This window comes from Colobus angolensis, unplaced genomic scaffold, assembly GCF_000951035.1.
Source record: "Colobus angolensis palliatus isolate OR3802 unplaced genomic scaffold, Cang.pa_1.0 Scaffold39, whole genome shotgun sequence".
NCBI lineage: Eukaryota > Metazoa > Chordata > Mammalia > Primates > Cercopithecidae > Colobus > Colobus angolensis.
The window spans coordinates 4,879,483-4,891,102 of NW_012117265.1; the positions used below are offsets into that span (position 1 = coordinate 4,879,483).

The 11,620-nt window shown below is 52.5% G+C and overlaps 2 protein-coding genes across 4 annotated transcripts in view; both read left to right on the top strand.

Moving 5' to 3' along the window:
- The window catches only part of ADAMTS10 (ADAM metallopeptidase with thrombospondin type 1 motif, 10), a 28,282-nt gene extending 24,088 nt beyond the window's left edge, over positions 1 to 4,194 (top strand). For all 3 annotated transcript variants that reach the window (XM_011954928.1, XM_011954929.1, XM_011954930.1), the window contains one exon: positions 3,437 to 4,194. In XM_011954928.1, coding sequence (XP_011810318.1) covers positions 3,437 to 3,546 — 110 coding nt within the window. In that variant the 3' untranslated portion in view covers positions 3,547 to 4,194. The remainder of the gene's footprint in view (positions 1 to 3,436) is intronic.
- A 2,491-nt stretch (positions 4,195 to 6,685) lies between these two features.
- MYO1F (myosin IF) overlaps positions 6,686 to 11,620 on the top strand; it is a 64,193-nt gene continuing 59,258 nt past the window's right edge. Inside the window, exon 1 of the mRNA XM_011954931.1 lies at positions 6,686 to 6,956. Within this exon, the coding sequence (XP_011810321.1) occupies positions 6,954 to 6,956 (3 nt within the window). The 5' untranslated portion in view covers positions 6,686 to 6,953. The remainder of the gene's footprint in view (positions 6,957 to 11,620) is intronic.

The following is an 11,620-nucleotide window of genomic DNA, read 5'->3' on the forward strand; positions in this document are numbered from 1 at the left end:
GCTGGGATTACAGGCGTGAGCCGCTGTGCCAGCCTGTAACGCTGGGATTACAGGCGTGAGCCGCTGTGCCAGCCTGTAACGCTGGGATTACAGGCATGAGCCACTGTGCCAGCCTGTAAGGTGTTAAGTAGCATCCCTGGCTTCTACCCACTGGGCACCGGTAGCAACCCTCTCCCAAGTTATGACAACTAAAAATGTCTCCAGACATTGCCCAGTGTCCCCTGGGGGGTCAAAATCGATCACTTTCCTTGAGAACCACTGCTTGTAAGTATACACATTTTTTTCTGCCTAGGTAAAATTTTTTATTTTTTTATTTACTTTTTTTTTTTTTTTTGAGATGGAGTCTTGCTCTATCACCCAAGCTGGAGTGCTGTGACGTGATCTCGGCTCACTGCAAGCTCCACCTCCCGGGTTCAGTCGATTCTCCTGCCTCAGCCCACTGGGTAGCTGGGAGTATAGGTGCCCACCACCACGCTCAGCTAATTTTTGTATTTTTTGTAGAGACGAGATTTCACCATGTTGGCCAGACTGGTCTCAAACACCTGACCTCATGATTCGCCGGCCTTAGCCTCCCAAAGTGCTGGGATTAAAGGCGTGAGCCACCACGCCTGGCCTTATTTACTTATTTTTGAGACCGGGACTCACTTTGTCACCCAGGTTGGAGTGCAGCAGAGCAATCTCGACTCACTGCACCTCCACCTCCCAGGCTCGAGCGATCCTCCTATCTCAGCCCCTACAAGTCTCCACAAGGACTACAGGCAAAAGCCACAGTGTCCAGTTAATTTTTGTATTCTTTGATAGAGATGGGGTTTCACCATGTTGCCCAGGCTGGTCTTGAACTCCTGGTCTCAAGCAATCCACCCGCCTCGGCCTCCCAGAGTGCTGGGATTACAGGCGTGAGCCACTGCACCTGGCCGCAATTTTTTTTTTCTTTTTTTGAGACAGAGTCTCACTCTGTCGCCCAGGCTATAGTGCAGTGGCGCAATCTCAGCTCACTGCAACCTCCACTTCCTGGATACAAGTGATTCTCCTGTCTCAGCCGCCTGAGTAGCTGGGATTACAGGCGCGTGCCACCACGCCCAGCTAATTTTTGTATTTCTAGTAGAGACAGTGTTTTACCATATTGGCCAGGCTGGTCTCAAACTCCTGACCTCAGGTGATCTGCCCACCTTGGCGTCCTGAAGTGCTGGGATTACAGGCATGAGCCACCGCGCTGGGCCTGTAAATTTATTTTTGATAGAGAACAATTAATTTGTTAGTCTGGGCACTGCAACCAAACTACCTGGGTTCATCTTCCACCTCTGTGTTTTTGTTTCTTTATCTGTCAAGGGATGTAAATGATATATTCACTTGAGGGGTGCCCCAGAAGGGAGTTGGAATAAAATGATCCACCCAGGCCGGGTGAGGTGACTCACGGCTATAATCCCAGCACTTTGGGAGGCTGAACTGGAAAGATTGCCTGAGCCCAGGAGTTGGAGACCAGCCTGAGAAACATAGTAACACAAAAGATAAAATTAGGCTGGGTTGTGATGGCTCACACCTGTACTCCCAACACTTTGGGAGGCCAAGGTGGGCAGATCACCTGAGGTCGGGAGTTTGAGACCAACCTTGCCAAAATGGCGAAACCCTAGATCTACTAAAAATACAAAATTACCCAGGGGTGGTGGCGTGCGCATGTAATCCCAGCTGAGTGAGTGAGGCTGAGGCAGGAGAATCTCTTGAACCCGGGAGGTGGAGGTTGCAGTGAACCAAGATTGCGCTACTGCACTCCAGCCTGGGCAACCAAAAAAAACAAAAAAACAAAAATCCATCTGTAGCTTTTAATTTGCCCCAGGTCCTGCCATAAATCACTGGCCGCTAGATGGAAGCTGGTTTCCATCCATAGTCATCAACAGACATCATAATCACACAAAATATGTCAATGCCTGGCAAAATACCCTGACTCACCCACTCAGCTGGGGCTCAAGATCTTCAGTTTTGTTGTTGTTTTGTTTTTGTTTTTGCGACAGAATCTTGCTCTGTCGCCCAGGTTGGAGTGCAGTGGCCAGATCTTGACTCACTGCAAGCTCCGCCTCCCGGGTTCACACCATTCTCCTGCCTCAGCCTTCCGAGTAACTGGGACTACAGGCGCCCGCCACCACGCCTGGCTAATTTTTTGTATTTTTAGTAGAGACGGGGCTTCACCGTGTTAGCCAGGATGGTGTCAATCTCCTGACCTCGTGATCCGCCCGTCTCAGCCTCCCAAAGTGCTGGGATTACAGGCATGAGCTACTGCACCTGGCCTATCTTCAGTTTATTAAAAAGGAAAATAAGTGAGGATTACAGCCCCATTTGGACATTTTTTCCTGGGTGCTATGAAAAGGAACAATGGAAAGGAAAGGGAATATTTGTCTTCTTTTGTCTTATTGGGTGGTGTGTGTTTGTTTGACAGAGTCTCGCTCTGTCGCCCAGGCTGCAGTGCAGTGGCGCCATCATAGGTCACTGCAGCCTCCACCTCCTGGGCTGAAGCGATCCTCCAGCCTCAGCCTCTTGAGTAGCTGGGACTACAGGCACATGCCACAATGCCCGGCTAATTTTTCCTTTTTTTTCTGTTTGTTTTCTGTTTTGTTTTGAAACAGAGTCTCGCTCTGTCTCCCAGGCTGGAGTGCAGTGGCACAATCTCAGCTCACTGCGACCTCCACCTCCCAGGTTCAGGCAATTCTCCTGCCTCAGCCTCTTGAGTAGCTGGGATTACAGGCACCTGCCACCACACCCGGCTAATTTTTGTATTTTAGTAGAGATGGGGTTTCATCATGTCAGCCAGGCTGGTCTCAAACTCACGACCTGAAGTGATCCATCTGCCTCGGCCTCCCAAAGTGCTGGGATTACAGGTATGAGCCACCGCACCTGGCCTAAGTTTTTCTTTTAATTAGTTTTTGTAGACGCAGGGGTCTCACTATGTTGCCCAGGCTGGTCTCGAACTCCTGGGTTCAAGCAATCCTCCCGCCTTGGCCTCCCAAAGTGCTGGGATTACAGGCCTGATACACTGAACCCGGCCCTTTTCTCTTTACTAATGTGCCTGTGTTGGCCCCCAATCCTGCACTCTCTCTCTTAAATCCTCAAAACAGCCTAGTGACACCTGTGCTATTATAAGCCCCCTTTGATAGTTGAGGAAACTAAGGCACAGAAGCCAGGGGTGGTTTGTTCACACCTGCAGTCCCAACTACTCAGGAGGCTGAGGTGGAAGGATCGCTTGAGCTCAAGAGTTGGAGACCAGCCTGGGCAATATAGCAAGATACCATCTGTGGAAAAAAAAAAAAAAAGGTAAATTTTAAAAGAAAGAAACTAAGGCCCAGAAAGGCAAAGTCACTGGCCAGGAAGCACTGCAGGTCGTGTGTGCAGCCCTGCGGGGAGGGCGGCTGAGACCTGATTTTCCTTCCTTCTCCCGCCCCCGCAGAGTGCAAGGATGTGAACAAGGTCGCCTACTGCCCCCTGGTGCTCAAATTTCAGTTCTGCAGCCGAGCCTACTTCCGCCAGATGTGCTGCAAAACCTGCCAGGGCCACTAGGGGGCGCGCGGCACCCGGAGCCACAGCTGGCGGGATCTCTGCCTCCAGCCCGGCAGTGGGCCGGCCAGAGGGGGCCCCAGGGGGGCGGGAACTGGGAGGGAAGGGTGAGACGGAGCCGGAAGTTATTTATTGGGAACCCCTGCAGGGCCCTTGGCTGAGGGATGGAGAGGGGCTGGCTGCCCCCCCAGGGCCCCTCTTCAGCATCCCCCGCTTCCAGTTCACGTAGAGAGACCCCCTCCAGGGTGGGTCTGGGGAGGGGACAGCTGTTCACCCCAGCACCCTTTGCACCCACCCTTAGGGAGTCCCCAACACTCCCCCCCTCCTTTGATGGGAATATGTACTGTGAAGAGTAGGGGTGGGGAGGGGGTCTGCCGGTGCCCTGCCCCCCAGCACTGCCCTACCCCTCCACTCCGAGCTGGGGGGAGTCTGTGTCTGCTATGGGAGACGGGGGGTAGCACCACCTCCCTGACACCTTTCCCTGACCTGACCAGGGGGAGGATCCACCCCAACCTCTGCCCTGCCTGCCCCAGGGGCACCCTAACATCCAGGCCACCCCCTCATGGTGCTACAGACCCTGACCTGGGGCCCACACACTCCTGCCAGGAAGCCCTACATCAGTAAAGTTCTGTCTTGTGTAGATTTCTACGAGTTGCGGCGTGTGTGTGTCACTGCATCCAGTAGCCCCCACCCAGGTCTGGAAAGGACCACCTGTTCTCCCAGGTCTACCCAGCAGCCAAAAGGGGACTTTTTTTTTTTTTTTTTTTTGAGACAGGGTCCCTGTCGCCCAGCTATGCGTATCATAGCTCACTGCAGCCTTGATCTCCCGGGCTCAAGCGATCCTCCCACCTCCACCTCCTGAATAGCTGGAGCTACAGGCGTGCACCACCACACCCAGCTGATTTTTAAATTTTTTGTAGAGACAAGGTCTCGCTATGTTGCCCAAGCTGGTCTGGAATTCCTGGGCTCAAGCAATCCTCCCACCTCAACCTCCCAAAGTGCTGGGATTATAGGCATGAGCCACCATGCCCAGCCGGAAGGGGAGTTTTAGCAATGCAGACAGGAACCCAGGGATTTTAGGAGAAAAGTGCAACAGCTTCTCATGGAAGCTTTTCTTTTTACTTTTTTCTTTTTCTTTTTCTTTTCTTTTTTTTTTTTTTGACAGGGTCTCACTCTGTAGCCCAGGCTGGAGTTCAGTGTCACGATCTCAGCTCACTGCAGCCTTGAACTCCTGGGCTTAAACGATTCTTCTGCCTCACCCTGCCAAATAACTGAGATTATAGGTGCACCACCACACCCAGCTGATGTTTTAATTTTTTGTAGAGACGAGGTCTCGCTACATTGCCCAGGCTGCTCTGGAACTCCCAGGCTCAAGCGATCCTCCCACCTCAGCCTCCCAAAGTGCTGGGATTACAGGCATCAGCCACCATGCCTGGCCCTCACAGAGGCCCTTAAAGCCACACAGCCTAGCATCTGCCACCCTGGCCATCACACTCCCCGTCACTCTGCATGCTCCAGCTACACCAGCCTCCCTGAAGTTCCTAAGTTGTCCTATGGTTTTCCTATCTCTGGGCCTTTGCTTGAGCGGTTAGTTAGCATGGCCAGGTGCACGCTCTTGCCCCTCTTTACCTCCAGCTTATTCGTCGGTGTCAGCACAAACGTTGCCTCTTCTTAGAAGCCTCCCCTCATGGCCCCCAACAAAGTGGGGTCCTCCTACCCATTCATATTCACTCCTGAGTGCCTGGAGACATTGCTGAGAATTGCATGCACCAAGCCCATCAATTCTGCAAACTTGCTCAGGAGATTCCAGCAGAGACGGGTTCCTTCCCAGCTGTGGCCACTAGGGGCGCTGCCTCTTAACATCTTCAAGGGGGATGCGGGTTTTTCGCCCTGGACCAAAGATGGATCTGAACATGGATCCCCCCGAGGGTCTCCCAGGGTCGGGTCCTGCCTCGGCCACCTCCCTGCTGGGTGGTGTAGGGAAGTAACAGCCTCTTAGAACTGCCATTTCCTCACATGTCAAGAGGAGCCTCAGGTGGTTGGCTGGTGTCCCAAAGACCAGCTCATGGGCTGACACGTACATGGGCCAGGCTCTGCTGTGGGGGACCCACGTTCCCATTTTACAATGAGAAAAGGGAGTGACTAAGTCACCCAGGAAGTGGGCAAGCAGGAGGCTGTTAAATCTAGATGTGCCGTCCAAAGTCAGAGGCCTTCCAGATGCAGCTGCTTCCTAGTACCTCCACTTCTGCACACAAACACATGTGACTTCTGAGGGTCATCTAAAGAGGGAGGTTGGGCTGCGTGCGGTGGCTCACGCCTGTAATCCCAGCACTTTGGGAAGGTGAGTTGGGAGGATCACCTGTGAGGTCAGTTCGAGACCAACCTGGCCAACATGGCAAAACCCCCTGTCTACTAAAAATACAAAAATTAGCCAGGCATGGTGGTGGGCGCCTATAACACCAGCTACTTGGGAGGCTGAAGCAGGAGAATCACTCGAGCCCAGGAGGCAGAGATTGAAATGAGCTGAGCACCACTGCAATCTAGCCTGGGCGACAGAGCTAGACTCCATCTCAAAATAATAATAATAATAATAATGAGGGAGGTTGCCCAGGGGTGCCCAGAGCAGACACAGCTGAAGTAGGCACCCTTCCGTGTTTTTGTTTTTTTGTTTTTTCTGGTTGTTTTTAGAGACAAGATCTCACTCTTTTGCTCAGGCTGGAGTGCAGTGGCGCAATCATGGCTCACTGAGGCCTCTACCTCCCAGATTCAAGCGATCCTCCCACCTCAGCCTCCCGAATAGCTGAGACTGCAGGCTCATGCCACCATGCCCAGCTAATTTTTTTTTTTTCATTTCATTTTTTGTAGAGATGGGGTCTTGCTATATTGCCCAGGCTGGTCTCGAACTTCTGGACTCAAGCGGTCCTCCAGCCTTGGCCTCCCAAAGTACTGGGATTACAGGCGTGAGTCACCACCCCTGGGCCCCTTCCTTGGTTTTAAAAAGAGACCCAGGAAGCTCAAATTCGTCCTGAATTGCCCTGAAAAGAGGTGGTCGGTCCTGCAGGCAGCTGACCCGAATGTTCCTGCAGCAGCCCTGTCCCCAAGGAGTTGGAAAAGGGACCTCTGAGGTCCAGTAGTGGCTGCCATCAAGCTCTGACCCCTCCCTTCAGGCTCAGAGCCCCAAACAGCCAGCTCCCCGCCCCCCCTCCACACCCAGCTTCCCTCCCCCATGGCCTCGGCCCCTCCCGCCAAAGGAAGTGAGAAGGGGCTGTTGTAAGAGGAACTAAAGCCAGGAGTCCGGTGAAGGGGTAGAAGCAGGGCCATGCCCAAGCCACCCCCAAGAGCCCCCTGAACCTGCACCTCCATCACGACCCATTCAGGTGCCTCCAGGAGCCCAGACACCAGCCCCCACCATGGTAAGTCCTTCAAGAGTGGGATCTGGAAGTGCAAGAGATGAGGGACACCAGCCAGGTGGAAGTGCCCTGAAAATGACCATCAGAAATTGGGGTGAGGGGAGGGGCATGGTGGACTTTTGTGGGGGTGGGGGTGTCTCTCAGTGCAGCTCAGGTGCCTCCAGCATCCCTTACCAGGGAGCAAGCTCCCTTCCGTAGGTGGTGGGGATACCAGGCTGATAGACGGAGATCCAAGGATAGGGCAGGACCTGGAAGACAGAAGGTGGCCCAGGGAGAATCACAGTCTGCAGGGACAAGGACGTACCCTCCTTTGCTTGCAAATTAAAGTAGCCCTTTCCCAGTCCAGCTCAGTCCCTCATCTCCCTGTGTAGCCTTGGGCCAGTCACTTCCCCTCTCTTGGCCCCGGTTCCCACAGATGTCATATTTGGAAGTCCGTCTAGATGGGGAAGTTCCTCTTCAGGGGTCTTCCAGTTGTAACATCCTCAGGGTCTGTGGGTTCTGCCACGGAGTCCTCAGCTGAGATGAGAAGCTGTGTCTAACAGACGATGGGGTGAAGTGACGCCTTCCCTGTGCCGGTGACGGGTGGTGTGGCTGCAGCAGAGGCAGGAGAGGCTGAATACGTCCATGCCACCCTTTGGTGGCCATCCCTTATCCCAAGACGAGGATGGCAGCCAGAGGTGTTGCTGCCTGTCGAGCCTTAGGTCTGTTGATGGTGGCAATGGGGAAAGTGTCGTGATCATGGGGCTGTTACTAGCAGCATCGCAGCACCATAAGACGCAAGGTAAGAGGTGGCCAGGGCTGGCTGTAAACCCCACCCCACAGCTCTCTGCTGTGCAGACCACTTCAGCTTTCATTTCTCGTCATTCTGTCAATGAGAATGAGAGCATGTGGCTGAGACAGCGGCCACTGTAGGATTCTTGGCAGGTGTAGCTTACCAGGGCGGAGTCAGGAACAGAGGACAAGAGGCAGAGGTAGTATTAGTCTGAGAGACAACACCTTCTTTCGAGAAGCCAGCGAGAGCCAGACATAGTGCCTCATGCCTGTAATCCCAACATTTTAGGAGGCTGAGGCGGGTAGATCACTTGAGTTCAGGTATTCAAGACCAGCCTGGCCAACATGGTGAAACCTCATCTCTACTAAAAAATATAAAAAAAATTAACCAGGCGTGGTGGCACACACCTGTAATCCCAGCTACTTAGGAGGCTGAGGCAAGAGAATAACTTGAACCCAGGAGGCGGAGGATGCAGTGAGCCAAGATCCCGCCGCTGCACTCCAGCCTGGGTGACAGAGCAGACTCCGTCTCAAAAAAAAAAAAAAAAAGGAAAGCCCATGAGAAATTGGACATCCCAGAATTCAGACCCAAACCATCAACTGGAGCCCTGAGATTGTTGGGGTGAGAATTCTTCCAGGGCAAGAAGCAAGCCAGGGAGGCTCAGGTCCTGGGATGGGCAGGGCTTTCATCAAAAGAACACAGGAAGTGATTTGCTACTTGAAAGCAACCCCACCCCTCAAGGAAGCCCTCTGAAAATGCTTAGTCAACAGTCGGCTTGGCAGACAAGGTCCGGGAGGGGCCAACCATATTGCAGAGGATGATAGAAGAGAAAAAAAATGACACCCAGCTCTGTCTGGGGATGCTGAGACCTTCCTGGAGGAGTGGTGACTGCCAGGAAGATCGCTGAAGGATTCAATGAAACAATACTTCTGAAGTCCTTTACAACAGCGGTTCCCAACCCCCGGGCCATGGACTGCTATCGGTCCATGGTCTGTTAGCAACCGGGGCCACAGAGCAGGAGATGAGTGGCAGGCGAACGAGCCTGAGCTCCGCCTCCTCTCAGATTCTCAGGGGCACCATTAGAATCTCACAGGATCACACGCCCTATTGTGAACTGCACACATGAGGGATCCAGGTTGCAGGCTCCTTATGAAAATCTAATACCCATCCGGGCACAGTGGCTCACGCCTGTAATCCTAGCACTTTGGGAGGCTAAGGTGGGCAGATCACGAGGTCAAGAGATCGAAACCATCCTGGCCAAAATGGTGAGACCCTGTCTCTACTAAAAATACAAAAATTGGCCGGGCGCGGTAGCTCACGCCTGTAATCCCAGCACTTTGGGAGGCCGAGGTGGGTGGATCGCGAGGTCAGAAGACGGAGACCATCTTGGCTAACATGGTGAAATCCCGTCTCTATTAAAAAAAATACAAAAAAAAGGCCGGGCGTGGTGGCTCAAGCCTGTAATCCCAGCACTTTGGGAGGCCGAGACGGATGGATCACAAGGTCAGAAGATCGAGACCATCCTGGCTAACCTGGTGAAACCCCGTCTCTACTAAAAAATACAAAAAACTAGCCGAGCGAGGTGGCAGGCGCCTGTAGTCCCAGCTACTTGGGAGGCTGAGGCAGGAGAATGGCGTGAACCCGAGAGGTAGAGCTTGCAGTGAGCCGAGATGGCGCCACTGCACTCCAGCCTGGGCGACAGAGCGAAAGTCTGTCTCAAAAAAAAAAAAAAACCAAAACCAAAAAGTAGCTGAGTGTGGTGGCACGTGCCTGTAATCCCAGCTACTCAGGAGGCTGAGGCAGGAGAATCGCTTGAACTCGGAGGCAGAGGTTGTAGTGAGCCTAGATCGTACCATTGCACTCCAGCCTGGGCGACACAGTGAGACTCCGTCTCAAAAAAAAAAAAGAAAGAAAGAAAAGAAAATCTGTAATCTCAACACTTTGGGAGGTCAACGCGGGCGGATCACCTGAGGTGAGGAGTTCGAGACCAACCTGGCCAACATGGCAAAACCCCGTCTCTACTAAAAATACAAAAATTAGCCAGTTGTGGTGGCGCATGCCTGTAACCCCAGCTACCCAGGAGGCTGAGACAGGAGAATCACTTGAACCCAGGAGACGGAGGTTGCAATGAGATGAGATCGTACCACTGCACTCCAGCCTGGGCCACAGAGCAAGGCTCCATCGCAAAAAAAAAGAAAGAAGAAAGAAAGGAAAGAGAGAAGGAAGGAAGGAAGGAAGGAAGGAAGGAAGGAAGGAAGGAAGGAGAGAAAGAAAAGAAAATCTAATGCCCCACTCCACCGTCCATGGAAAATTGTCTTCCATTAAACCGGTCTCTGGTGCCAAAAATGTTGGGGACGGTCGCTTTACAGAGCACGTAACAGGCACTTGATCCATGGTAGCTGCCATTAGCTGGGATGTCCATTCTTTTCTGGATTTAGCAATGGGGATGGATGGAGGTGACCATCGTGGTAACTGGGGAGGAGTTGCTGTTGCTGTGAGTGGTCATTGCTGGGTTGTTGGTATCATTGGTTGTGGTGGTGGTTGTGGCTGTTTCTTGTTGCAGATTCGTGGTGATAATGGCTCTTACGGGTGGGCTGGTGGTGGTGGCGGTTGGTGTTTAACGTTCGTTGCTGGTGGATTGTTTTCAGCTGGAAGTGCCGGAGATGCTTGGTGACCGGTGGAACGATGGCCGTCGGTGGTTGCTGTTATTTGGAGAGGAGGGGTGTTGGTAGTAGCGTTCATTTGCTGCTGGTAGTTTATTGTTGGTTTCTGGTAAGATGATGAGCAATAGTGGTGCTGGTTCGATGCTGGTTTTTGAACAGGATAGGACTGGTGACTGCTGCTTTCTGGGGTTGCTAATGGTAGTTTGTTATGTGTGGTTGCTGATGGCTAGTAATTTTGTTTGTTTGTTTTGTTTCTGAGACAGAGTCGCCCTCTATCACCCCAGCTGGAGTGCAGTGATGCAATCTCAGTTCACTGTAACCTCTGCCTCCTGGGTTCAAGCAATTCTCATGCCTCAGCCTCCTGAGTAGCTAGGATTACAAGCACCTGCCACCACCACACCTGGCTAATTTTTGTGCTTTTAGTGGAGATGCGGTTTCGCCATGTTGGCCAGGCTGGTCTCCAACTCCTAACCTCAAGTGATCCACCTGCCTCGGCCTCCCAAAGTGTGAGATTACAGGTGTGAGCCACTGTGCCCGGCCGATGACTAGACAGTGGTTGATTTTTTTTTTTTTTTGATGTTGTTTTTTTTCTGAGACAGAGTTTTGCTCTTGTTGCCCAGGCTGGAGTGCAGTGGCGCAATCTCGGCTCACCGTAACCTCCACCTCCCAGATTCAAGTAATTCTCCTGCCTCAGCCTCCCTATTAGCTAGGATTACAGGCATGTGCCACCATGCCTGGCTCATTTTGTATTTTTAGTAGAGACAGGGTTTCTCCATGTTGGTCAGGCTGGTCTCAAACTCCCGACCTCAGGTGATCCACCCTCCTCGGCCTCCCAAAGTGCTGGGATTACAGGCGTGAGCCACTGCATCTGGCTGGTGGTTGGTTATTATAGCTTGGTGTTGGTGGTGGTGATTGTGGGAGATTATAAGGAAGGCAGATGGTGGAATTACTCATGGTCCCTGTCTGACATTGGCTAGTCATGGTGGTATTGGAGTTATCCGCAGTTTCTGTTTGTCTTTGAGAAGGGTAGGAGAGAGAGTGGAGACATCCACTGGTTGCCTTTGGTTGGTGATGGTGGCGATATGAGGGTAATAGTGGTTGTTTTTAAGGTACAGTCAGTGGGTGAGGAACAATGGCTCATGCCTGTAATCCCAGCAGTCTGGAAGATGGAGGTGGGAGGATCACTTGAGGCCAGGAGTTCGAGACCAGCCTGGGAGACATAGCAAGACCCC